Raw genomic sequence first — 25,443 nt, 5'->3', positions numbered from 1 at the left:
GATCCATTTTAGTGTAAAACGACCTGTCCTGAGCCGCCCCTCTCAGCAGAAAGGCAAGAGACGCTGGAAAACAAAAGCGGAAAGGTCAGTGAATTGCGAGTTGAGGCAAACGGTGGATTCCTCTTTGTTGTGGCTAAACAGGACAGAAGGGGACTGAGTGAAAATCTGTCACCGGGGTCGGGTGTTTTGTTGTGGATAGTGGCAGCGTGTTGCAACCCAGCGAGGGCTTTCAAACTACTCTAATGTTATTGTTTGGCTCGTTTAATATGATCGCTGTGATGTGATCGGATTGGACATAATCACACGACACAATGGAAGGTGCTAAAGCAAACAATTAGAGCCACCTGTCGCTGCCACTAACAAGTTATAATGAGCGAAAAAGATTTCAAAACAACCATGTTACATGCTACGTACAAAGGTCAGAGGACAAGTGATGCTTCACCTGAAGGTTACATGTTTAAATATAGAAGAGGAGGTTGCTTTCTGCGATATAAACAGTGCCGAGATTAATATGAACACAGCGCAGGCTCTTATCTCTCCCCTGCCCGAGCACGCCAGCTCATTCAACAGATTTGATTACTCCTTAGTTTACATTTCCCTCACCCCTGTTTGCTTCCCGAGCTATCAAGCTACCGCTGTGTGGCGGAGAGCGGATGTTATGTACAGAATGCCAACGCTGAAGCACAAGATGCAAGCCCAGGTAGTTTCGCAATCACATAATGCTCCCATTTCAGTCTTTTCTGATGGGGGATATGGACCCAGGCCAAAATAATTAGACCCACACTGACTGTATTCTCGGGTATAAATTCATTGTACACACAGCGGAGAGTGAAAGCTCTTATTTTTGGTTCTGTTTGTTTCCCAGTTTCTGTGGGGTTTTTTCGAAAGCGAAGCATGTTTGTTCAGAGATAAGCCAAGGTTGCAGCGCCGTTCCTCCTCCTTATCTTTGATTCATAAGCCAGATGGGTCCTCTTCTTCCTCTGCTTTCTCCTTCTGTTTTTTTCCGTGCCTTGTGATTCCACTTCTCCTCCTCCTCCTTTCCTCTTTTAAGTTAAATTTCTATCCTCTATCCGCTCCTTTCCTGCTTCCCTCTTCTGTTTATTTTATATCAGCTTCTTTTATCTTCACTCTAATCTCTCTGTTATTCTCCTCCTCCTTGTTTTCCCTCAACTAATCCTTATCTCCTCTTCCCTTTCCCTGCAACTTCTATACTCCGCGGAACAGCACTGCCATGTGTTCGAAAACCTAAACAGAGTGACTTATCTCTCACGGGAGTTTTAGACCAAGGGAAGCCCAAAAAAAAAGATGCCTAGACATCTACTGAACGCATCGTGTGCACCAAAAGCTCGCACATCAAACTGTTTGTACTGAAAGTTACATAACCGGTGTAATTACGGGGTACGCTTCTAAATTGTGTTCCAGTCAGGGGTCGCCGTCGCACTCTATCAGCGCTAACTCTGCTAATTAGCATAGCTGTACCTCTCTAAATAAGCAGGGCTCGGTGTCGGCTCCAGTGTGTGTACTGGGAAGCATCACTCTACACATGGTGGAGTGTATTCATGGCGGTGTGTCGCACCCTCCCTTAATTGGATGTTTGAATGTACCCATTTATCCACAGAAGGGCATCTAATTAGGGTCCTTTGACATTACACACAGCTTTCTCAGCTTTGGCGGGGGTCTGCATTTGAGCCAGGCTTCCTGCAGCCTGCCTTAATTGACTATTATGATAAGTGTTGAGAGAACTTGTTCCATGGTAGTGTGAACACATATCACCTGCTTCTTCATCTCTGGCTCTTAAGTTTTGTTGATCTTGGCATCGACTGGGTGAGGTTTTTTTTTGTTCCGGGTGGCTGAGCTGTTCCGCTGCCTGGAGCCTGTCTGTGGTCAGCATTTCTGCTTAAGATGCTCCGCTACACGCAGGCAGAGTTCAATGCTAAACGAAAAAGTTTAACATCTTCACACACGTCAAAGAAAAGGTGCAGCATCTCTTTGCAGTAAAGTCTTTATTCTCTTTAAATATTATCTTCAACCTTTCCTGTGTGGAGTCACAGAAGTGTTTGGAAAGTGTTTAATGTAACATTAAAGCCGCTCTGGGGAATATTTCAGAATGGAACTCATGACTAAAATCTACATAATGTGCAAGTTATCACTGAATACACTTTTATACAGCAGACCAAGTAATCTGATTGGATAAGAGGCGTTCCTTGAGTGCTGATATAGAGTAAAAAATCACTGGGACTTTTCACTCTGTGTATCACTCCGCCTCATCCACATGTTCTGAATATTGTTAATTAACATGACAGCAGACCGTGTATGTCTACATTTATCAATGTGATACCTCTGAATCACGCAGCAGACTCTTATTTCACTGGTTGCTTGATGAAATGAAACAAACAGATAAATGTACATCAAATAGCTCATCTGTGGTGACTTATAAACTGTGTCCCAATCCATGGGCTGCAGCCTTCGAAGGTTGTATTTGAAGGCCGATGGCGTCACAGCGACGCATCAAAGGCGGTCCCATTTTGGAGGCTCCTTCAGATGCGGCCGACAAATGTGTTCTCCTTCTCCCGGGCCATGAAGGATCCATCGGGTGCATCCTTTGTGGCCCATCTTATCCTGACATGCATTGGCATAGCCCGCTAGCTACCTGTTGCTAAGCGAAAGGAGCGGTGCTTGGTGACGCAAGGGTGAGGGCGGGAACAGCCGGTGACGCAAACAGGAAATCCTCCATAGACCAGACTGTCTCTGTTCAGTTCGACCTTAGCGGTCTACACAAGCTACAAATGACTCATCCTTAGGAGACCGCGTCCTTCAAAGGATGCAGCCCCTGGATTGAGACACAGCTATAGACTCATTGGGTCATAGTATTATATAATATTATTTATTATTATTATAGTATTATATATAATAGAACTAGTTGTGTTGGTGTAGCAAAAAAATAATCTGTTGTTGATTGTAACTGTTTACTACTATTTGCTGCTTGTATAACTGTTGTATAAAAGCAATATCACACTCGAGGTCGTGCTGTTATACTGAATATCAGCACTGCTGTGATTCGTTGGTATGCACGAGGCCGCAGGTCTCATAGATATTAAACACCAAACTTCCTTGCTGATTGTATACAGTCCATTCAACTCTACTCAGCATTTTGGCCCTTAGAGGTCTTTGTTTTGGGCTCCTAGGGTTCACCTTTAATGTTTGTGCTTCAATTTTACCACTTGAACAAAGTGTAGCATTTAACACCTGAAGAGCCAAATATTTTGTCTGAGAAGTTGGTCGAGATCAAAACAGAGCGTAAAGAGAGTGAATATTGGAGTTATAATCATCAGGTAGCAGAAACATGACTCCAATGGAGTGCCAATATTTTACTCTATATGCTGTGTGTGTTTTGTTTTCATAGCTCAAGGTCACTAAAACAAATATAATATGTTTTTCTCTTTAACAGAGGATCCAGAACACAACCGACACACTGCTGGATTTAACTGGAAGGAACATGACCGACTTCTTGATCAAGACTTTTGAACACTCTGGTAAAACAAGGTAATGAGCGACTGTTGTTGATATTTTGACACCCACTCGAGTTCCTCTGAGTGCTCCTGCAGCATTTGAAGTGCGTCCACATATCTGGTGGCACTTTAGAGACTAGTGACTCTCCTCCGAGCGCTTTGCTTGTGGTCACACATGTATTCATTTATTTTTCGACACAAAGAGAGCCAAATTACTACCTGGGCTGCTGTTGTGATGGTGCATCCACTTTTAGAGGGTCAGTTGAGTGTAATATGAATGAAAGGACAGAATCCTGCACACTGCGCTTCCATTCCCGTCTCTACATTCAGTTGTCATGCTTTGACAAACCCTGCTGGGCCTGCCTTTGATGTGCTTCTACTAACCTGTCATTTTATGCTAAGAAAGCATTTAGTGCAAACAAACAGTGGCGGAAATTATGATTTGTAGGTATTGATGTGTTTATTTAACCCTGAGATTGATTGGTCAGGTTTTCAGATATCACATCTGCCTTTATGTTGTGTGTGTGCGTCTCATGAGTGGTTGTGTGTGTAGCTTTGCAGTTCAAGTGTAAAACTGCGTGGGTGAGTGCATTCTTGATGTTACTCATACGCTCTTACCTCCACTTGAACCTCCCTCTCTTTCTTCTTATTTTCCGCCTCTCCAGGTACGGCGGCATCTCTGTCGGAGCGGTCAACTCCCAAGTCCGTCTGACCGAGGCGGCAATCGAAGCCGCATTCAAGGATCTCGGAGACCTATTCAATTCATCTCAAGTATGTAACACGTATTGACATTCACAGAGTCAAACCTGTTGATGCCAAAAAATGCTAAAGTGTTCGATTTTGTTCATGTACCAAGGACAAAAACACCCACGTTAAATCATCAGTGTGCTGAGCCTGAAATATGTGTCCTATTTTCTTAAGCAAACAAGAAAGGCCGTTGGGTTTATACATCAGAAACAATTTAACAGTTCAGCCAAAAATCAAGTTTTTCAGTCCTGCTAGCAGCATGGATCTGGGTATGGGCCTGTCACTCGAGCTCTACATGTATACAATGTATTGCCATGAAGTTTTGGACTGTGTTATCAGAATGGCTTGGAGTTTGGCTCCTGATGTGTGTAGGGCAAGTGCATTCTCTAACACAAAGTGCATGGGAGATAATAGGCTGGCTGGCATTGGGGTGGGGTGGGGCTTAACAGTGGCTATCTCAAACCTAGAGCTCCCCAGGAGCGACAAGCCCAGGCGGCGTCGGTAGCCATTTCTAGTTCAAGTGTTTGTTGTGTTGGTGGTTGGTGCACAAGAAAACAAGCTGGAGATAGTAGGCGTCTAGTCCTTGTCGAAATGAAGGCTCATGAACAAAAGGTGCTCTGGTGTCGGGTCTCAATCCTTCTCAGTGGACGCTGTTAGCCAGCAAAGTTAAGACACCTGCGGAACCGGAATAATTGACAAACCCCGCCCAGTGCCAGCCAATAGAAAGAGAGAACTCATAATGTGTATACTAAAGAGCATACTGCTCAACCTAACGACTGATATTCATGGCCTCCAGAGGATGAATTCAACAGACTTTTGATCCCTTGTCTCCTGTGCCATTGGTACCACCATTTGATAGATTGGCATGAAATTTGGTACCAACGTTCATGTCGCCATCATGAGGCACTCTAATGCCTTTGGTGATCCCTAGATTTATATAATCCAGCTACATAATCAGGTCATTGTTTTATGACCAAATACCTGCCTAACTAGTCCTTATTATTTGCTGTAGTTTGTGTTCCTTTTACTCAGATAATATACCATTACTGATATCGATACTGATACTCATCGATACTCATATAGATACTACTCTCCATTATTTGGTGCAAAAAATAAGACATGACTTTATAAGGGTGTCTGATAATGTGCCTCTGGAAGGGGGGTTGTACCTGGGGTTAAGGGCTGTGGTCATCTCTCCACAGTAACAACAGTTAATTTTAACAGTAAATGTAGTAAAAGTAACCATCTTAAAGGGATAGTTCGGATTTTTGGACACCAAGTTGTATGAAATACTTGCTGGTAGTGAAGTGGATGCAAAGCTATTAGCTCGCTCACCGAGTCCCGTGGTTGGAGTTCTGGCCGGTTCCAAACGTAGAATAAGTTGTTCCGGTGAGATGCCGGTGCAAAAGTACTTTTCTGGCTGTCATGGCGACCCAAAATTTAAGGCGAGCTATCACTTACTAGCGTATCAAAACCAACCAGACTCCGCCAGTAAATCTTTTACGGTAACCATGGCGACAGCTCTGTGACAGTCTGCGGTTTGTTCCTGTGTTATTTTCCCTCGTTTAGCGATGGAGAATTTAACTTTGGTGTCTGACTTCTGCTAACGTTACCGCCGATAAAGCTGGGGCTGCTGCATGAGTGATGCTGTCTATGGATTACATTGGAACATAACTTGGAAGTGCTAATAACTGAAGCTAGCTAACAACTGTGGCAGAATAACTACAGGCTTAATTATAAGAACCTTGCGTTTTGACTGCATTATTAGTTTGGCTAATCCCATCAGCAGCATTTTACCATCGGTGCTCCTGGGACTCAGAGGCTGGCGGTTGAATCTTTACCATTTTTAATGGACAGGAAGTTGTAATAAAATGGACGTAATGTTTAATATGAGACCCAACTCTTTTATTTTGAAGATTCCTTGACACTTCTTGTGATTTCGTTTTCTGCCTCTATTAAATGTTGCCAAACTTTTTTATCTAAATGTAATCATAATCATAACATTTTTCAGATGTTGTCCATGTAGACAATCCTTCCTTTTTCTGCTATTCAAACAGAATTACTTTGACACATTAACCTACACAAGTCATAAAAGTCAAACACACATTCTTCATTAGTATTCATCTTTTTCTGTGGTAGTTCTTGCGGTCACACACACTGATTTTCTCCTGTTGAGGCTGCAGCCGTCTTTTGTATAGAGCTGCTGCTAAGTGGAGCACATCGTTCTTTGTTCGGTTAGCTTTGTATCTCGGGTACAGGTGATGCTGTTTTCATGGACTTTTGGACCCTGCTGGATTCTTAAATGATTCAGAGAGATGAATAAAAGGAAAGAAGACAGGAGGTTTAGACCCTTCCGATCCGTTTGGTTGAGTGTCCATGGAAACAGGCGATGATTGTCTGCTTTGAATAAATGGAGAGATCTGGGTCTTGGCTGCTCTAGAACACACACATTGACACACAATCCTGTTTTCACTCTCACATTTATTTAACGTTATCTACCACATCAATACACTCTTGCTCAAGCACGGCTTCTTGAACTTTACACCAACTGACTTGCCCCTTCCTTGTATCTCTCTCTTTTCCCTTCTTTCGCACACACACAGCTGCTCATTAACATTTCAAATTTTGGATGTTCAAACTACCCTGAGATCAGCACATTGCTTCGCCCTCAGGCGTCTCCGGTCTCATCCCTACGCAGGCTCCCTTCTCTGTCTCCCGGATCTCGGCGCTAATGTGACTTTAATTCGTGCAGCAGCGGTGATGTAACCCTAATGGCCGGGCATTAGCCTTCCCATGCTCTGCATTCCTTGTTATTAAAGTGCTAAGCCGTCCTTGGGAAATGTCGGGCCCTCTGCTGCTCGGCAGGCATCGAGATGTCGGACGTTAACGGGAAGTAGCGTGCTCTTGCACTTCGAGCAACCTGACTTGAAAGCATGCTTTGGAATTTCTGTTTAATTGCATTTCCTGTGTCTATCAGGTAGAAATGGAAGCGGGGGACGAGAAAAAGAAAGCCTGCATGCTGGGATTTATTCAATTAAGCCAGAAAATGTATCTAAAATGGCATAGTCGCTTATGTACATGGCAGTAATGTCAAAATAGTTCCTGGAAATGCTTATAAAAGCTTCTCAAACTAGGTTTTATTAACTCATCAGCCTCTTTATTAGGTACACCTTACTAGTACCGGGTTGGACCCCCTTTTGCCTTGAGAACTGCCTGAAAAGCTTTGTGAGGTGGCGTGTTATCCTGCTGGAAGTAGCCATCAGAACATGGGTACACTGGTCATAAAGAGACAAACATGGTCAGCAACAACACTCAGGTTGGCTGCATTTAAACGTTGCTCAGTTGGTGCTAAGGGGCCCAAAGTGTCCATTACAGCACCAGCAGCCTGAGCCGTTGATACAAGTCCAGATGGATCCATGCTTTCATGTTGTTTACGCCAAATTCTGACCCTACCATCTGAATGTCGCAGCAGAAATCGAGACTCATCAGACCAGGCGACGTTTTTCAGGAGTGGCACCCGGTGTGGTCTTCTGCTGCTGTAGCCCGTCTGCTTCAAGGTTCGACGTGTTGGACATTCAGAGATGTTCTTCTGCAGACCTACTGTTGCCCTTCTATCAGCTCGAACATGTTTGGCCTTTCTCCTCTGACCTCTGCCATCAACAAGACATTTCCACCCAGAGAACAGCCGCTCACTGGATATTTTCTCTTTTTTGGGCCGTTCTCTGAAAACCCTAGAGATCCCAGTAGATCAGAGTTTTCTCAAATACTCGTTTGGCGCCAACAACCATGCTGCGTTCAAAATCACCTTTCTTCCCCAGTCTGGTGCGCGGTTTGAACGTTAGCAGATCGTCCTGACCATGTCTACATGCCTAAAGGCATTGAGTTGCTGCCATGTGATTGGCTGATTAGATATTTGCATTAACGAGCAGTTGAACAGGTGTACCTAATAAAGTGGCCGGTGAAAAAGCTCAGGAACTGCTCCCTGGCAAGTTGTCAAAAAAAACACACACACACTATATGACAACTCTGCCACACACACCATTTTGGCCACTGAGCTGTGCCGGCCACTTTGGAACACCAACCCAAAAAATAGTCCCCACACACTCCAGCGGTTTTATTGCCGTGTCGAGCTCCTCTGGCCAAACCAGCCTCGTCATTGTCCTTGAACGAGGAGGAGTCTGTCAAGGATTAGACCCCGGCAGCTGCTGGCCCGGCTTCTCATCTTGTTTCAGCCGCCGCTAATCCTCAAGAAGGCCGCCCGTTGGCGCTGCCCACTGCTGCTTGGCATGATGCAAACATGAGCGAAGCAAGAACATAAATAATTGTGAAGAGTCCCCTTCGCTTTCAGCTGGAGGAAGCATCCCGGACACGAGTAGGAGTCTTGTTCTTTGCCCCTGTGCATGAATAGGTAATGACTTGGAACAGAGGGGTTGTTATTTAACACAAACACTCCTGTCAGTGCAGATGGGGGCGGTTTTTTTTTCCTTCCTCTTCTCTTTCAGACTGTGATACGGGAAAGAGAAGAAGAGTTCACGCTGCGTTACTGAAATGATGTGTAAACACTTTGTTATGCCAAAGGAGCAGACTTGATCTATTGCGGGGCAAAACATGCCCTGAATACATTGTTGAAATGTCTCCAAATTTCCCAGAATGTCACAATGCGGCGTAGGATCGGCTGAGCAGGGGATTGTGGGATTGAAATAATAACACAAGTGGTGTAATCTCCTCATCCCCTTGTCCTTAGGTAACTGTCTTTGGAGGCTGGATATATCTTTTGTGTCTAATCCCTTCCACACTCGCTCTCTCAGAGCAGACAGGCACTTGCACCTGAGTGCGCGCTCGCATTCTTGGGATGTCTCAGTTGATTTTTCTCCTCTTATTTCATCCGCCCCCCCACCTCTCTCCCCAGATGTCACCTGCACTTTTCCTCCCCGCTCCCCGCTGCATCTCCCCTCCGCTCTCCTCCGCCATAGCCCCCGTGATGAAGGCAGGGTCCAACAGGAGGTCCATTTGCATTTATATCACACATGTAATGTGCTCAGCGCGCCTATGGCTGGCCTGAACAGCATGGTATCAACATGACACTTTGGGAATCGCTTGCCTGTCATCTCAAGCCCTCATCCCACGGCTCATTTCACGAGAAACATGAGTGGAGTCGAGCGGATTTTTAATGCAACCTGTCTGCTCTGGTGCCTTTTTCATCCCCTCACCTCAGCACAAAACGCAATGCTCCTTTTTAATTCTTATTTATGAAAACTGTACAATCCAGTCATGTGATTGGTGTATTTTGTAATGAGGCGATTTCTTTTACTCCTGAATCTTTGTTTCATGTTCTGTTGCTCCTCTGGTGATTTTAATTATTTCACACTATTTAATAAAACAGAAACGTCAGAGGAGGAGTAAGAAAAAAAGAATCTGCAAGTAGCCAAAATAACAGGGGACACATTTTTTGCCCAAGTCTGTGGGAAATAAGTGGCTCAGCACTCCCTGCGCGCTGTCTGGAAGTCTTAATTCTCCTCTCCCTCTGCCGCGCGCTTTGCATTTCAAAGGGCAGAAGTGGTTTTCCAAGTGTGTCCAATTAAGTCTCCAAACCTTCTTGTTTTCCTCATTTTCATTAGGATAACGTGACCGATCAGATCTTCCCGAAGGCCGAGACGCTGCTGAAGAAGCTGGGGACCAAGAACAGTGTAAAGGTACGATATTAATTGCCTCGTTCGTTTGCTCTGCTGCTTGATTTGATGCAATGAGAAGAAAGTTTGGGGTGAAATGAGGGAGGTGCAGTTTACTGCAGGTTTCGGAGGAGGAGCAGTGGGGATAGATTCTTCTGTTTCTTGCTACAACTGAGTAATTAAAAGGCATTTTTTTGTTAAATTCAACAAGTTAAAGCAAGCACAACCATGACAGCAATTACTCACAGTAAAGTGTTTCCTTTATTTTATATAAATATGTTAAAATATGGTCCAGAAGGAAACTACAGAAGGAGAACTCGGATTCTTAAGTACAAACATTTATTCAAATGTTGTGTCTATTATATCATTTTACATTATTAGTCAGTTTTTAATGCTGATTTTATCACACAATCTGCCTTATGTATTTTTCTGTCCTTTTCTTTAACTGTTCCTGTTTAGTAAAATATCCGAACATTTCCCCTCTTGAGGCCTCAAACTGTTTTTTTATTTATGAAAACATCTGAGAAGTTTTGCATTTTTTAAGAGCTCACACATGAAAAAAAAACACTAGTATATACATAAATAATGGATTGTGTTGTACAAGCTCATCGGACAATTGTTGCATACAAAATCTTGATTATATCTTACTTTAAATCTGGTAGCTGCAAAAGCATAGATACATGTTACTAAGTGGATTAGGCATTGATCTTAATCGCTAGTCGTAAAAGCTCAACCACTTGCGTGAGCCAGCTGTAACCGTCATTCCTGACTACCAACGCTAACGTTACTACTACTAATTACCACATTTCAAGCTAGCTACGTTTCAGCAAGTTGCCGCTAAACAATGGCAGAGACGTGTTTTGTTTTCACGACAGAGGCGGCGGTTGGAAATTTACATAGTGGGCGGGGCCTATGCAGATGGGAGAGGGAGAATGAGGAGATGCCTTGGGAGGACTTCGACAACGTAATTAAACATATATATATTTTAAAAACATTCAAACAGAGCATTGTATACGTCTTAAAACATGACTGGAGCTGCTCTTAAAATACGACTCAAATTAGACTCAAAACAGCCTTAATACCCTCAAGTAACATGTATTTCAAGGACCTTGATATAAAGAGTACTGTACTCTTGTTACTTTCTACCACTGGGTTCGATCTGTATTTCATGTTGACGTTGTATTACTATATGCTGTACTACAGGCTGAAAGGAGAGTTTGCTCCTCCTCGGACTAAGATGTTTAAGACAGTTTCTGAAGTAGATATGCAAATGTGGCTAGTCATCATGTCCACTCCCTCCCCCATACCCTCCCTCATGGGTTTAGCCGACAAGCTTGTGCTCTTTGCTTTCTGTTATCTCGAGAACATCAAATGATATTTAAGCTGCGGACCTTTCAGAAACTTCAGGATGAGGAAAATAAAATGGTAAAAAAATAATATCAATTTCAGCCGATCTGTGCCTCTTCAGATGCGGCGAGAACAGAGAGATAAAGAGAGGCACAAACATGCAGAAAGGGACTCCAGTATGTGTGTGTGTGCGCACATACTGTAAGTGTGTGTCCTCCAGTTTCTCCATATCCTCCTCTATGAGGCAGTGTTATGTTAGCCTGACACTCAAACACCATCCACTCTTAATTAGCGCTGCGCTATCAGCAGGGAGTCCTCTCTCACTCACGCTCTCTTTCATCCATTCTTCTTCTTCTACACCCCGGCAGCCACAGACTCCGAGAATCACTTACATTAAAAAGAAAGTGTTCAGAAATGTTTCTCTTACCCGGCACGCCACGCCACAGCCAGATTGGCCGTCATTGCGGGTCTTTATCTTCTATTAAATGAAAAAGCAGCGTTTGTGACATCTGTGACTTATTGTTAAAGAAGAGTATTTTACCCTGAACAATGTGCCAGACTATTTGACCCCGCTCCTCCGAGATCTTTGTTGCAGTAAATGGCAAAAATCTAGTTCTCTTTTCCTTCATTCTCGCTTTATAAACACACACACATATAAACACGCAAAAAAATATGGAATATAAAGTATGAATAAGTGCGCAGCAGCCCAGCACTAAGACATGACTGTACTTTACATCTTGCTGTATGCTGCACAAAGAACCTTTCTGCATCTTCAAATCACAACACCTCATTGTTGCTGCCATGCTTTCTTCACTAACCACTGATTATAGGGGGATTTGACACACTTTCCTTTCAGCGTTTGTCAGCGGAAGATGGTTTTGCACCTTTCTTTGCTTCTTTACCTGCTTTTGAAAATTCCCTTCAGAATTAAACCATTTACTTTTTTGTGACAGGATATCAGACATCCATGAGATATTTTAACATCTGGGGCGCAGGTGTAGCTCAGTTGGTAGAGCAGGCGCTCCATATACAGAGGCCACAGTCCTTGATGCACTGGTCACAGGTTGGACTCCCAGTCTGTGACCATTTGGTGCATGTCATCCCCACATTTCCTGTCACTCTTCAGCTGTCCTATACAATAAAGGCAAAAGCCAAAAGCAATAGTAGCATCTGTTCCTGTAGAGGATGTCAAAGGAATGGAAAGTAACACTTCCGGTATGATTTTTCAAAGTAAAAGCACGATCTAGCTTTCTGACTCTTCTCATTTGAGCCCGTGTTTCGTGTTTCCGGGGCAGCTGTTTAGATTTTTTTTTACTTTATTATTTCCATTTCTAGGAAGTTGTTCCTTAAGAAGATAGATAAAGTCACTCACAAGCTCCTTATTGCAGTTCCTGCTTAATTTTCTGATGGACGTAACTCCGGCGCAATCTCTCTCCCACCCCCTAGCTCTCTCCTTCCGTGTCTTCATCTCGACTCATACAGTTGTTTTTGCTGTGTGTTAATTAAGGTCCCTGTAAATAAGATCGTTTCGGTTAAGACCAACCCCTGAAACCTGTAAAACAAAGACCCAAAACTACCCCTGGATATGGCAAACAGCCAGGTCAAGTAACGTGTAATTATTATTTACAGCTGAGCAGACGCCTCTTCATTCTTTCCTGTTTAATAAATCTCCATTTATAAAGCAAACATATTGAAATAGTTGATTGCCTTTATTAAGGTAGAACTCATGTAGAAACACAGGGCTGGCTGGATCAGCCCAGCTGACTCGGCAGCCACACACAGTCGACATGCAACCAGCCGTCACACTCCGCTGGTTTTTGCGACATCACGATATAGACGAAATAGAAAAACATACGATAGACCCTGAGGATTTTTCTGCTGTAAGGCTGAAAAGCAGAAAAGTGCTGGCAGGGGGCGCTGGGATGAAGCACTTGTGTGGTGAAAGAAAAAAACGCTTACTACACAGCTAACAACAAGCTTACAACACGTAGCGATAAAAGCACGACAACCATTTGTGTTCGGCCGATTTGCGTCCACAAACGGGCTTTTCAGTCTCAGTCTTGTGATACTGTGTGTTTGTCATGTGTACAGCTGCGGTTGACGGAAACAGCCAAAAAAAGTTGCTCCTCTGTGATTGGTGGTAACCAGGGTGACAAGCGGCACCCCCATCTGATTGGTTGCCTGAAAAAATAAAAGCGGCGGTGACGACGCCAGCGCGTTTCTGAAAAGTTCAGAGAACTCTAAACTAAAAACAACATATTTTAGTCTGCAAAAGCCTTGAGTCCTGTTCATTTCCATGATGATGTAACACCTCAAATGTAGGTGCAAATGAAACCCCTAATACTTGTCCCAGCCCCCAACAGAATAAGGAAAACATTTTATCTGCAACTTCTCCACAAGCTCTCCTTTCATAACCTGCATGTAAAATCGGTCTCATTTGTTCCTGCATGAATGTTTCAACCATCAAGGAACCACATGCAGTTGCTAGGAGACATCTGAAGCAACAGCAAAGCCTCCACATGCTGTTATCAGCCCTAATGCCCGTCTCTACCTCCGCAGGTGTGGTTCTACAACCAGGCATGGCACGGCATGGCGTCCTTCCTCAGCGTGGCCAACAACGCCATCCTGAGGGGGAATCTGCCGCCAGGACAGGATCCCCACCGGTACGGCATCGCTGTGTCCAATCACCCTCTGAACCTCACCAAGGCGCAGCTCTCCTACGTTGCACTGTGAGTCATTGGTGCACAAAAATAAAGGTTAAAGGGTAGATGGGGGATAGGTGTTGCATGGATATCGCTTGCTGTTACTTATTATTACAGGGCAGGAAAAACAGGGCAGGAGCTCAGCCTCGAAACGTACAATTTATTCTTATTTTTCTGTCGTTGGACGACATGAGTTTTGATTTCCTGAAAAGAGAGACTGATGGCAACTGGGGAGCTGAGAGCGAGAGGGACAGAGCAATGGACTGTCAGACGGAGAAGCGCAGCCAGCACAGACACGGGAAGAACAGACAAGTGAAAGACGATACAATAGGAAGTGTAAGACAGATAGATAGATGAGGGATTTGTTTGAGTATGCACAGATTTGGAGGCCCATGGGAGCCCCCTTGCGAGGATATACCATCTTGTCCTCAGATTTTATCCGCGCGCTAGCAATAGAGCAGCTCCCCATGAGAGCGAGAGATTAATGACGTGCTAAATCCCAACATATGGATCTAACCGCTCTCTGTGTGCTGTGCTCTGTTTTGTTTCGTGCTTATGCCCAGATTTTAGAGCTGCCTTGTATTCCTCAGCATTGTTTGCTGTTGGTATTTTGTCCGTCTATCAACACTTTTAATGGAAAGCCGCTTGGATTCGTCCCCCTGCAGCAAATTACCATGCAGCACCATAGCCACAACTCCTGACATTATACAGGCAATTCAGTGGCTGCCACCAATCACCACAAAGAAGCAGTTTTATTCTGTGCTCCGCAGCTGCTCCGGCACCATCCTCAGTCAGGTATTTATGTAGTGATCAGGTGCTGACGACAGGCCTGAGTTAGGGAGCGGGACTGCAGCAGGGTTAGGAGATAATTACGATGGCCTGCCGACGGTAGATTCAGGATGCGCCTCGTTTTCCCTCCGTGCCTCTCCGTGCAAGAGTGTGACGACTAGGATTTATAAACTATGATTCCCAGATTAGCTCGGACGCTCTGTCATTGTTGAGTAAGTGAGCAGGTTACAGAACAAATGGGGCAAATGGGAGATGAAACACAAGGGCATTTGGTTCCTTAAAGCTTTATTTCATCATTATTTGTAACAATAATGGAACTAATGATGATGTGTAATGTGAAAGATTATAAACCCACAAACAGTTGCCCTTTTTTTTAGCTTGTATTATTTGTTGAAAGGCCCACGTTGATAGTCTTCAGCAGCAGGAAGCTCTGATGAAAGGACTTCATGCTATCTTCCCAGCACCCATCCAGCAACTTAAAACGTTAGCGACTAGCTTGTGAAAAAAATCCTTGGACACTAAGCAGCAAAAGTTGGTGGAGAACAAAACAAAGCCAAAAAGAGAGTTCAGGCTCAAATTTATTCATTTAGTGGCCAGAATCAGAACACTGTGTCCACTAACAGCGTTTTGTTTTGCGCTTGCAGCGCCCACAACCTCAATTTCAGTGCGCTTCTCACCAGCGCTTACTGTTGCTAGGTTACGAAAGTTGTCTGGTGGCACTTGTGACTGTTAAGTCTGTTTTAAATCGCTCTGTATGCTTAATATTTACTTTTATTTACAGAAATCTTACAAAGAAAAAATAAAAACTAACAGTTTCCACCCGCGACCCTGAACAGGATAAGCGGTATAGATAATGGATGAATGGATGGATGGACATAAAAACAAGGAAAGGAATTGTGTCCTGGCATTAGCAGCAGCTCGAGACAAGGAAATTGTACCCTCGGAAAAATGAGAGGATTAGCTTCCCCTCTGCCATTGTTGTTGACAATGGTGTTATCAACTTTGTCTGCTGCAAAAAATTAAGCCAAAAGTATCCATACAAACAAACACATGAAAAATAATCCAGCTTTAAGTATGTGCTAATAGTGTGCTAAATTCAGTTATTGTTCCTTGTAATGAAATAACATATTAAAGGTGAGCACGGTGGGAGATGCTTGGTTTTATCTTAGATGTAACGTTGATGAATTCACAGAAAATATGACAGTAATGCTCATTTCTATAAAGGTTGATGGATTGTTATACTAAATAGCTGTTTGTCTGTGAAGGTTCTCAGTCATCCAGGCCATGGTAATTCTAAACTTAATCCAAAAGGCAACTGGACTTGATTGAACTTCTTGAAGATGTTTCTCCTCTCATCTGAAATCATTGATTACACACCTATTAGCATGCTAATGACCTACAGGGGCTTATATTTCTAGCTCCGTCCACCACAGGAACTTCAACCAAGTCCAGTTGCCTTTTGGATTAAGCTTCGCATTAGCTGTCTGTCTGGTTGTGAAGTCTAGCATAAATTGTGCATCAACAGCCCGAGTAATGTCCCTGAATTACAAGGAACCAACTTCTGGGCTCAATAACAAGAACTGTCTCTCTGAGATTCACAGAGACATCAGCCTTAAAAACGAATTATTATTTCTCATTGACACCTCCTTAATATCATGGAGAGACAATTGCTCTTGCTGTTAATAATTCACCACTAATTACTTGTTATCTCGCCATGTTTTGGACACCAAAATTGCTATCTAATTTGAAGTGACACTTCCCTCTAGTGCACTTCACAACCAGTTTGAATTGGAAGTTATATCATGAGAGAATTATGAAATAATGCAGGTGAAAAGGAAGATGATGCTTACCACCAGGCCTCTCTGCTTCGTCTGCAAGAAAAGTAGAGCCTTGCAGGTTTGTCTTTTATCTTAAGCAACGTCAGACTCTGGCGCGATCTCTGAAGCAAATGTGCTACATGCAAAACACCCCATATAAAAATGGTGTACACTTGTGGTGCCTAATTAATTAGAATTTTATTCTATTAAAATTGAAATGGTTTTCCTCTCTGTTACATAATGCTACTTAATCCAAACAACTACCCGAAAGTTGTGCCTGGAGCTCTACACTTGATAATTATCTCATGCTTTCAGCCCCTCTCCACTCTAACATTTCGGCTGTGCCCTGCAGCCGTTGTCATTAAAAAAAAAACCTAAAGCAAAGCAACACATCCTGCAAAGCTTTGCTCCCGCTGCTCATCTTTCTTGCTCTTCCATTATTAGTTAATTAGCAGATTGCTTGTCCTCTTCTTCACAGCAATTACCCGGCTTCAAAAATTCAGGGTTAGATCATTCTCCCCACCCACCCGGGGCACGCAGCCCTTGAAACCTGTTGAAAAGTGTTCTGGCCCCCACTGCGGTGAATTATTTTATTTATGAGCTCTAATTGCGTCTGGTTGGCCACGATAAATACAGCCATGTAGCCGCACAGGGTAACTCATTTAATATGCTAATTACGCAACAGGAAGTCTTGTGAGAGATTATGGAGGATGACAGTGGGGGTTAAAGAACACGCCACAGTTTTTTCCAAAGCTAATGGAGCAGACACAGCGAAGGACGTTTTCAAAGCTCGGATGTGCATGAATGAAAATCAGTGAAATGAAGGTCAACATCTTGGAAGAGAAAGAGGCGACTTTTACCTTTCAGAAGTCTGGCGTAGATTTTGATACGCTCCTCTTTTTCCTATTCACGGGGTTGCCAAGAGACTAACATGAGCTACAGATTGAATGTGAACCGGGGATAACGGCCCATTGTGATTTCAGGAGGCTAATGATCTTTAAAAGCTTTTTTTATTATGTACAAACAGGATTGTCAGAGCTTGTCGTTAATGCTGGGGACTCCTGTCTTATCAAGACATCAATATTAAAAACTGAAACATCAGTTGAATTGATTATTTCTGTTACGAAATGTGTTTAAATGCACCAAGTTATCAATGTAATGTGTTTATTCTATTGGAGGAAATGAGTGAACATTGCTTTAACGTTGTTGTTTGACCTGGTTGGTGTCTTAGTAACAAGAGAACAAACTATTTACCTCGTCTCTTTTCTTAGAACCTCTTGACTTTTACTTCTCTTTCACTGTAAAGGAGAATAAAATGAGCCAGAAATCCCCAAATAACTAATTGAAATCCCCAAATAACACATTGAAATCCCCAGATAAACATTAAAATCCCCAAATAGCACATTGAAATCCCCATATAACACATTGAAATCCCCACGTAACACATTGAAATCCCCAGATAACACATTGAAATCCCCACGTAACACATTGAAATCCCCAGATAAACATTGACATCCCCAAATAACACATTGAAATCCCCAGATAACACATTGAAATCCCCAAACACATTAAAATCCCCATATAACACATTGAAATCCCCAAACACATTAAAATCCCCAAATAACACATTGAAATCCCCAGATAACACATTGAAATCCCCAAACACATTAAAATCCCCATATAACACATTGAAATCCCCAAATAACACATTGAAATCCCCAAATAACACATTAAAATCCCCATATAACACATTGAAATCCCCAAATAACACATTGAAATCCCCAAATAACTCATTGAAAACCCCACATAACACATTGAAATCCCCAAATCCACGGAGGCCGCACATCCTCCGTAGACCGTCTCCTTCGAAGGCTGCAGCCCCTAGATTGGGACACAGCTACAGAGGGCAGGAGAATGTTTGCTGCTTGGCAACAGAAGTCCAGTTTCAGTTAAGTTGTGGAACTAGTGGAGTTGGTGGAGCAAAAACTATAATCTGTTGTTGATTGTTACTGTTTACTACTGTTTGCTGCTTGTGTAGTTGTTGTAGGTCTGCGTCCTCGTGCCTGTGACCAAATTACAGCTGTGATGATATTCAGTACATCCTTCCCTCTCATATGATATAACTTTAATCAATTTCATGGGAAGCGTGAGATAATTTAATTAAGATTAGAATGTTGTTAAAAATTTTGTCTCATAAAGACATCTTATGTATTCTCCCCTGAGGTGAGGGCTTACATATTTTAGCACATGTAAACCCAGTGGAAACAGTGTGATCATTAAACAAGTAAATGTGTGAACTCATTTCCATCTTTGCGACTCTGTTATGCTCACACCAAAAAAATTATATTTTCAGATCCGAACGCAGCGTCTACATCACCTCAGAGAGTGTTCACAGTTAAATATTTTTTAATCTCCACTCTGGAGTTGCTGTTTACTTTTTTAGTGTGCTAAATAACTTCCTGTTTTGCTGTGCTCTTTTTCGTTCACAGGGCCACAACTTCCACCGACGTGGTGGTGTCCATCTGCGTTATCTTTGCCATGTCCTTCATCCCGGCCAGCTTTGTCCTCTTCCTCATCCAGGAGAGGGTGACCAAAGCCAAGCACCTGCAATTTGTCAGTGGAGTGAACCCGGCTGTCTACTGGTTGGCTAACTTGGCCTGGGACATGGTAAGAACCCTCTTCATCACCTCCTAATGATCATAACTTCCTGAGGTACATAGCATCAGTCAAAACTAGTAGTGTTTCAGTCACCTCAGTTTTCAGTGTGTTAGGCCTCATTTTACCCCATTTTATCTCCTAATATCCTGAATATTTTCCGCCTGAGGTTACATATATATATATAAAAAATCTCCATCCACTGTAATTGATAATATAGCGTTTACTCTGCGAGCTTCTGGGAAGAGCCTCACCCGAGCAACAGTTATTGGCTGAGGCGTAATTATCGACACCCGCTGCCACCGCTGCTTGCGCTCAACAGGCAAGAGGCAATTTCCCCGAGGCATAATAGAAGTAAACATTTTATCAGGTATCTTTGGTAAAGAAATGGCATCAGGTCGCTCATCATTACGCGGGATAAATGCTGTCTGAGTGGGAGACAAATGTACCCAAGGAGCCGGTCTAATGATCGTAGCCTGAAGCTGCATGCATTAGCATGCATGCTCTATCTACAATGGGGATATTGCAGAGAATCCACGTTGAAAGCTTCTTAATATTTCAGTGTAAACTTTTCGTGTGGACTGAATAAACATAAAAATGTTTGGGTTTGTTTCTATAGAAGAGCTCAGCAGCCAAAAGGAATATCAAAACTACAAGTAAAAGTATGCATTTAGTACTCTCAAACAGAAGAAAATGCGATGAGCATGTTATTAATTCTATTAATTAGAAAATTAAAGGGGGAAATATTTGACTGCTAATTAAAAAAGCAATCTACTGACTTTATAATTACACATTCTTTCAGTTCAGATAAAAAGGTCAAAAGCAACCTTTTTTTTTTTTTGGAGTATCAATCATTTTCCCAATCTTGCCCTTGTTTTTTCCTCTGATGGGAAAAGCTCCTTATTTAAAGTCTCCTTGTTTGTTCCGACAGTGTAACTACATCGTCCCGTGCTTGATCGTCATAGTGATCTTCCTCTGCTTCCAACAAGAATCCTATGTCTCACCTCCTAACCTGCCCGCTTTGATTCTGCTGCTCCTTTTGTATGGGTGAGTAAAACACAATCCACCTTAAATGCTCTTATGTGTTACATTTTTTAGGCAGTGTAGGATTGATAGCAAGTTCTTATTTTAGCTAATTCATTACTCTTCCCCAACATCACATAAATTCTTTTGTATAGTGCTGTGGATTCACTAATTGAAGCCAGTCACAAAGACGATCACACTTTCTTTTATCATGACTGTGGCAATATATCAAATGGAAATGAATACAGAAAATGTCCTCTGCAAAGAAGTCACATGACAGAATGCAAGCTGGCTCTTAGAATGATAGAAAGCCCAAGATAAATGGGACTGTTTTAAGATGTTATCATGTAATGTCAGTTATAACATAATTTGGTTTTCACTTAATTTTGTTCAGTGTCCACCATTGTAACCAGGTATTTGGTCATGTCCATTACCACACATTTTGCCTGCTTTCAGATCAGCAAAGTTCGACAAAGTTACTGTAAAATCCAGAATATAAGTTGCACCACAATATAAGACACAGTCTGTTTTTGGGGGTATACCAGAGGGAAAAAGGTTGCTATAGCTATTTATTAATAAAAACATGTACACAACTTATTTCAACATTATTATATTTATTTTCATTTGACAAACATTCAAAACACACCCAAATTACCGCCTACCATCTGTTTTCGGCTTGTTGAGTTTACAATCCTGCCAGCTACTGGTGCTGTAGTTGAGCTCAACCTACGGTAACGTTGATTGTTGTGAGGACGGCGGCTGCACTGGCGATCATGACGACGCATGTCTGTGATGGACGAGCGCCATCGTCTGGGTAAAACACCGTAACACGATGACATACCTCTTTCTGCATTTTATACTGGCATGTCGGTCACACTGGTATATAGGACAGCCCACTTTTTAGATGAAAAAATGTATGAAAAGTCTGTCTCATACACTGAATTTTATGGTAGTTGAATCCATTTGGAAACAGGGCAAACAAAAAAGATGGTGAGCACTGGTTTAGCTCATTCGGTAGAGCAGGTGCCCCATAAACAGAGGCTATAGCCCTTGACACAGCGACCGCAGGTTTGACTCCCGACCTCGGCCCTTTGCTGCAAGTCATTCCCCACTCTCTCCTTCCTTTATAACACGCCTATGTTAAATACTTGTTTCTGATTGGTTGATTACGGCATTCCGTGGTCTGTTATTTCTCGATAACAGACCGTTGCTATGAAGAATAGACCGTTGCTAAGGGTGCAGCTCTAATCACACAATCCCGTTGACAAACTGTCATCATATCAATCCACCGAAAGAAGTCTGGTATGATTACAGTTAATCCTCCGGATTGTGTGCTTAGAGCAGCATCCCTAGCAACGGTCTGTTCTTCATAGCAATGGTCTGTTATTGAGAAATAGCAGACCTCGGAATGCAGTAATTAGAACCAAGTATTTGACACAGCTGTGTAATAAAGTACATTGTCTATAGTTTGAAGATATTTGCCCTCCTTTGAAGAATTTCAGAGGAACAGCAACCATGCTCTATTTCTGGCAAAATGTGCAGCACATTCATATTAATTAGGTACAGTGATCAGAGCATGAGTGCAGTCTACTCGCAGTTGCAACATTGTATGCCCAAGTGAAAGCCTACAAAATCAATTTGTTAATGAAGAGTTACATGTAAAAACCTAACATGGTCTGCCATATCATGCTCTCCTTAAAATAGTTGTGATAAAAAGTTACCAAACATTTAAAACTCTCTGGTCTTTCTTTCTACTTTCCCAATTATCCTGCTGAACTCTGAGATATTGAACTATTATTTTACGACCTCAGTAATAACTTCCAGCGGTACCTCACTTCTACTTCCTCTAATACTGAACTTGAACTACGGCAAGCTGAGCGTGGGTGGCATTTACTGTTCGGCTGTGTTTTTATGGGTCACTTACTGGACATGCAAATGATCAGAAGAGCCTTGTGATGCTGTGAAACGGCACGACTGACCTGCTAATCTGCATTTATGAATTTGAAACGGCATAAATTCTGCAAACACGAAACAGCACATAAACCAAGGTGTTGACTTTAATGAGGTTGAGCCACTGAAGGTTAATCATCGTGTTTTGTCTGTACTCTATAATGATGACCTTCTCTATATTAATATTGTTAGTTCAGGTCCGGAGCTACTTGTTTGTCCTCTTTCTGTTTATGTGACAGTGTCTTGTGTCCTGCAGGTGGTCCATCACCCCCATGATGTACCCCGCCTCCTTCATCTTCAGCGTGCCCAGCACAGCCTACGTGGTGCTCACCTGCCTCAACCTCTTCATCGGTATCAACGGCAGCGTGGCCACCTTTGTTATGGAGCTCTTTGATGATGATGTAAGCTGCAAACACACATATATGCACATTTTTAGCAGCACATTTCCTGTGAAACAGCAGCGCTCCCTTAGCGGCATTATATTTTGAAGCTATAGCAGTGCATGGCTAATTGACATGAATCATAGATAAACGCTCTGCGTTTTCCAAGCTAAAGCTTCCATACGCATGTGGGTGGAGTGTGTGCACCCACCTGCTGTAACTTTTAACATATTTCCTTTATCCTCTCAAGGATTTTTCAAAGGATTTATTTTCCCTATTCTCTTTAATGTTTAATCGTTTGGTGAGAATTGGGTCTTCGGAGAACTTTTCCTCATCCATCTTTCAGCAAGTGTTCATTTTAACTCCAAGCTGCTTCGGTCCCGCGGGAATCAAAAGACAAAGACACCAAAAAAGGAGCTGCATGAGAAACGGAGAGCTTTGGAGGAGAGAGAGGGGCGGGTGTTGACTGTCAGTCATTTTGCTTTTTGATTATTATTTAAATCACATTTCATTTAAAGAGGAGAAAATGGACTATTCTGACTTTACAGCGCTCAATAGAAGGACTTCAGCGTCTTATATATGTGCTGATGATTTAGGAAAAACTTTCTGGTTTGTTCTCTGAACTAGATACGTCTAACTTGATTTGTAGACTTAATTGTTATTTGCATGACTAGCCTACATCACCCACACTACATCACATTTCATAGCCTCACACTGATCACTCACTCCTTGTCAACAGACACAACAGCGTCTCACTCTGACAAGCTTCTTATGCATCTGATGCTCCGTCTCCCACAGCTCCTTCACGGCACTTCAGACGCTGCGTTACGTCGTCTGAGAGACTTCTCTGTCCCCGCCGACACGCCTGCCTCTGACTCGACGTTTCCTCCGGCGGCGCTCTGGGATGGCATGGGATGTTTCCTGTCTCCTAACGAGGCTGCCTCATTTGCATCGTGATTTCATTACCGCACGCATTCATTATCAATTTGTATTTCTTCGTCTGGCGCGTTTCACCTCTAAGAATGTCATTGTTGCCATTTTGTTGCCTCTGCATGCACTTTATTTATTGATACACTCTCAGCTGAGTGTGCTACTCATAAAAGGCTCCACTGGTGATAATTTAATGGAGTCTTTGAGCCAATGGCAGCATGAAGAGACGGATTTATTGTGCTCTTCTCTTGTCCAAGGCATTAGAGACAGAGATAGCGTTTCTCTCAGGCTTGACAGGGACAGAGGTCCATGATTATTCTGCTAATCTGACTTGATTTCACTTCTGATAACAGAACCTGACAAGTCGACATCAATCAACAAATGTCTCTCCAGGTTTCCACATGAGCCCTGTTCAGAGCCGATATCTCAACCGAATATACTCTTTACATAACGCTAAGGTAGATACGACAGAGCTCCGGTGTGCCCCAGTTAGGCAGAAAGGGTAGATCCCGCATATGACAGCTCAATCTACCCTCATCCTTTTGCGACTTCTGCTGTTTCAAAGCTTCCTCTTATCATTCTGAGACTCCTCAGCGGTGGCATTAGTTAAACAATGTCGCTCAAAAGTGAAGCTACAGGCTTCAATCTGTCCTCCCTTTTCCAGCACGGGGTGAAGCTAGCTCCCTCGTGGGCACAGCACCATTTCTCCAAGAGAGAAAGTAAAAATCAGTGTGAGAAAGCAGAGCTGCCACGATGCAGACTCGCTGCCCCAGTTTTGTCTCGAGACCGATGGGAGATTTTCTTCCCCTCAGGACCGTCCAGCTCCCTGCGGATTGCATTAATCCCGGCCTGCCTCGTGTGCTCGGAGCGGAGCCTGAGTCGATACCTCCACCACGTGCCGCTCGGAGATAACCACAGGCACATATAGATTTTTAAAGACGGACGTCAGGGTGTGGCAGTGTGGCCAGGTACTACGTAATTGGAGGAGTAATTGGGGTGTGTTGTATGAAATCTCGCAGCCTTTTTGACAGGATGTTTAAAATGTGTTTTTATTTATTTATTTATTTTTATCACGTTTTCGGGTTGTCTGTCCCATTCTTGTGAACACAATATCTCAGAAACGCCATGAGGGAATTTCTTCAAATTTGGCATAAATGTCCACTTGGACTCAAGGATGCACTGACTAGATTTTGGTGGTCAAAGGTCAAAGGTCAAGGTCACTGCAACCTCATGTCCACTCTATTCTTATGAACATGATAACTCCAAAACGCCATGAGGGAATTTCTTTAAATTTGGCACAATTGTCCACTTGGACTCAAGGATGAACTGACTAGATTTTAGTGGTCAAAGGTCAAGGTCACTGTGACCTCATGTCCACTCTATTCTTATGAACACCATATCTCAGAGACGCCATGAGGGAATTTATTTAAATTCGCTATAGTATTAACTTCCATTTCGCCAAAACATACACTTAATACCTTTTGTTTAATAACTCCAACATCTACAGTCTACACAGACAGAAATGTAACTTCAACTTGACTAGTTGGCGGAGGCATACAACTGATAGGCGGTAATCCTAGTTCATAACAAAAGCCAAAACCATTTTCTCTTTAAATCACAAGCAAAGCACAAATTCAGTAAAAATTCTTTAATCAGCCGCTTGGTTGTGTCTCCGACTTTCCATAAAACCTACAGCAGCTCAAAAAACCCTGAATATCATCTCTAGAAAGTATCTAACTCCACTCTTGGAGCCATATATTGTCTCTGTCTGCTCTCATTGTGATTTCCAGCATTATGAATGGAGCCGTGCTGTGGGAATAAGCAAGAGTAGAGATATGGGTCAGATAAGCGCCTCGCAGGCTATACCACCTTCAAAACCATTTGAAAATGATTTATGGGCATATCGCGCGCACGTAAGGGGGAAA

The 25,443-nt window shown here is 42.9% G+C and overlaps 1 protein-coding gene across 1 annotated transcript in view; it reads left to right on the top strand.

Annotated features, from left to right (window-relative positions):
- LOC138600967 (phospholipid-transporting ATPase ABCA1) overlaps positions 1–25,443 on the top strand; it is a 173,481-nt gene that overhangs the window by 98,247 nt on the left and 49,791 nt on the right. Inside the window, exons 32-38 of the mRNA XM_069672533.1 lie at positions 3,449–3,543; positions 4,175–4,280; positions 9,875–9,949; positions 13,832–14,001; positions 19,070–19,247; positions 20,167–20,282; positions 22,465–22,609. Coding sequence (XP_069528634.1) covers positions 3,449–3,543; positions 4,175–4,280; positions 9,875–9,949; positions 13,832–14,001; positions 19,070–19,247; positions 20,167–20,282; positions 22,465–22,609 — 885 coding nt within the window. The remainder of the gene's footprint in view (positions 1–3,448; positions 3,544–4,174; positions 4,281–9,874; positions 9,950–13,831; positions 14,002–19,069; positions 19,248–20,166; positions 20,283–22,464; positions 22,610–25,443) is intronic.

The sequence above is a fragment of the Semicossyphus pulcher genome, unplaced genomic scaffold, assembly GCF_022749685.1.
Source record: "Semicossyphus pulcher isolate SPU_LCO1_2020_fin unplaced genomic scaffold, fSemPul1.0.p SCAF_21, whole genome shotgun sequence".
Taxonomy (NCBI): Eukaryota; Metazoa; Chordata; class Actinopteri; order Labriformes; family Labridae; genus Semicossyphus; species Semicossyphus pulcher.
Note: the sequence above shows the minus strand (reverse complement) of the source record. Positions and strands in the feature narration are given on the sequence as shown.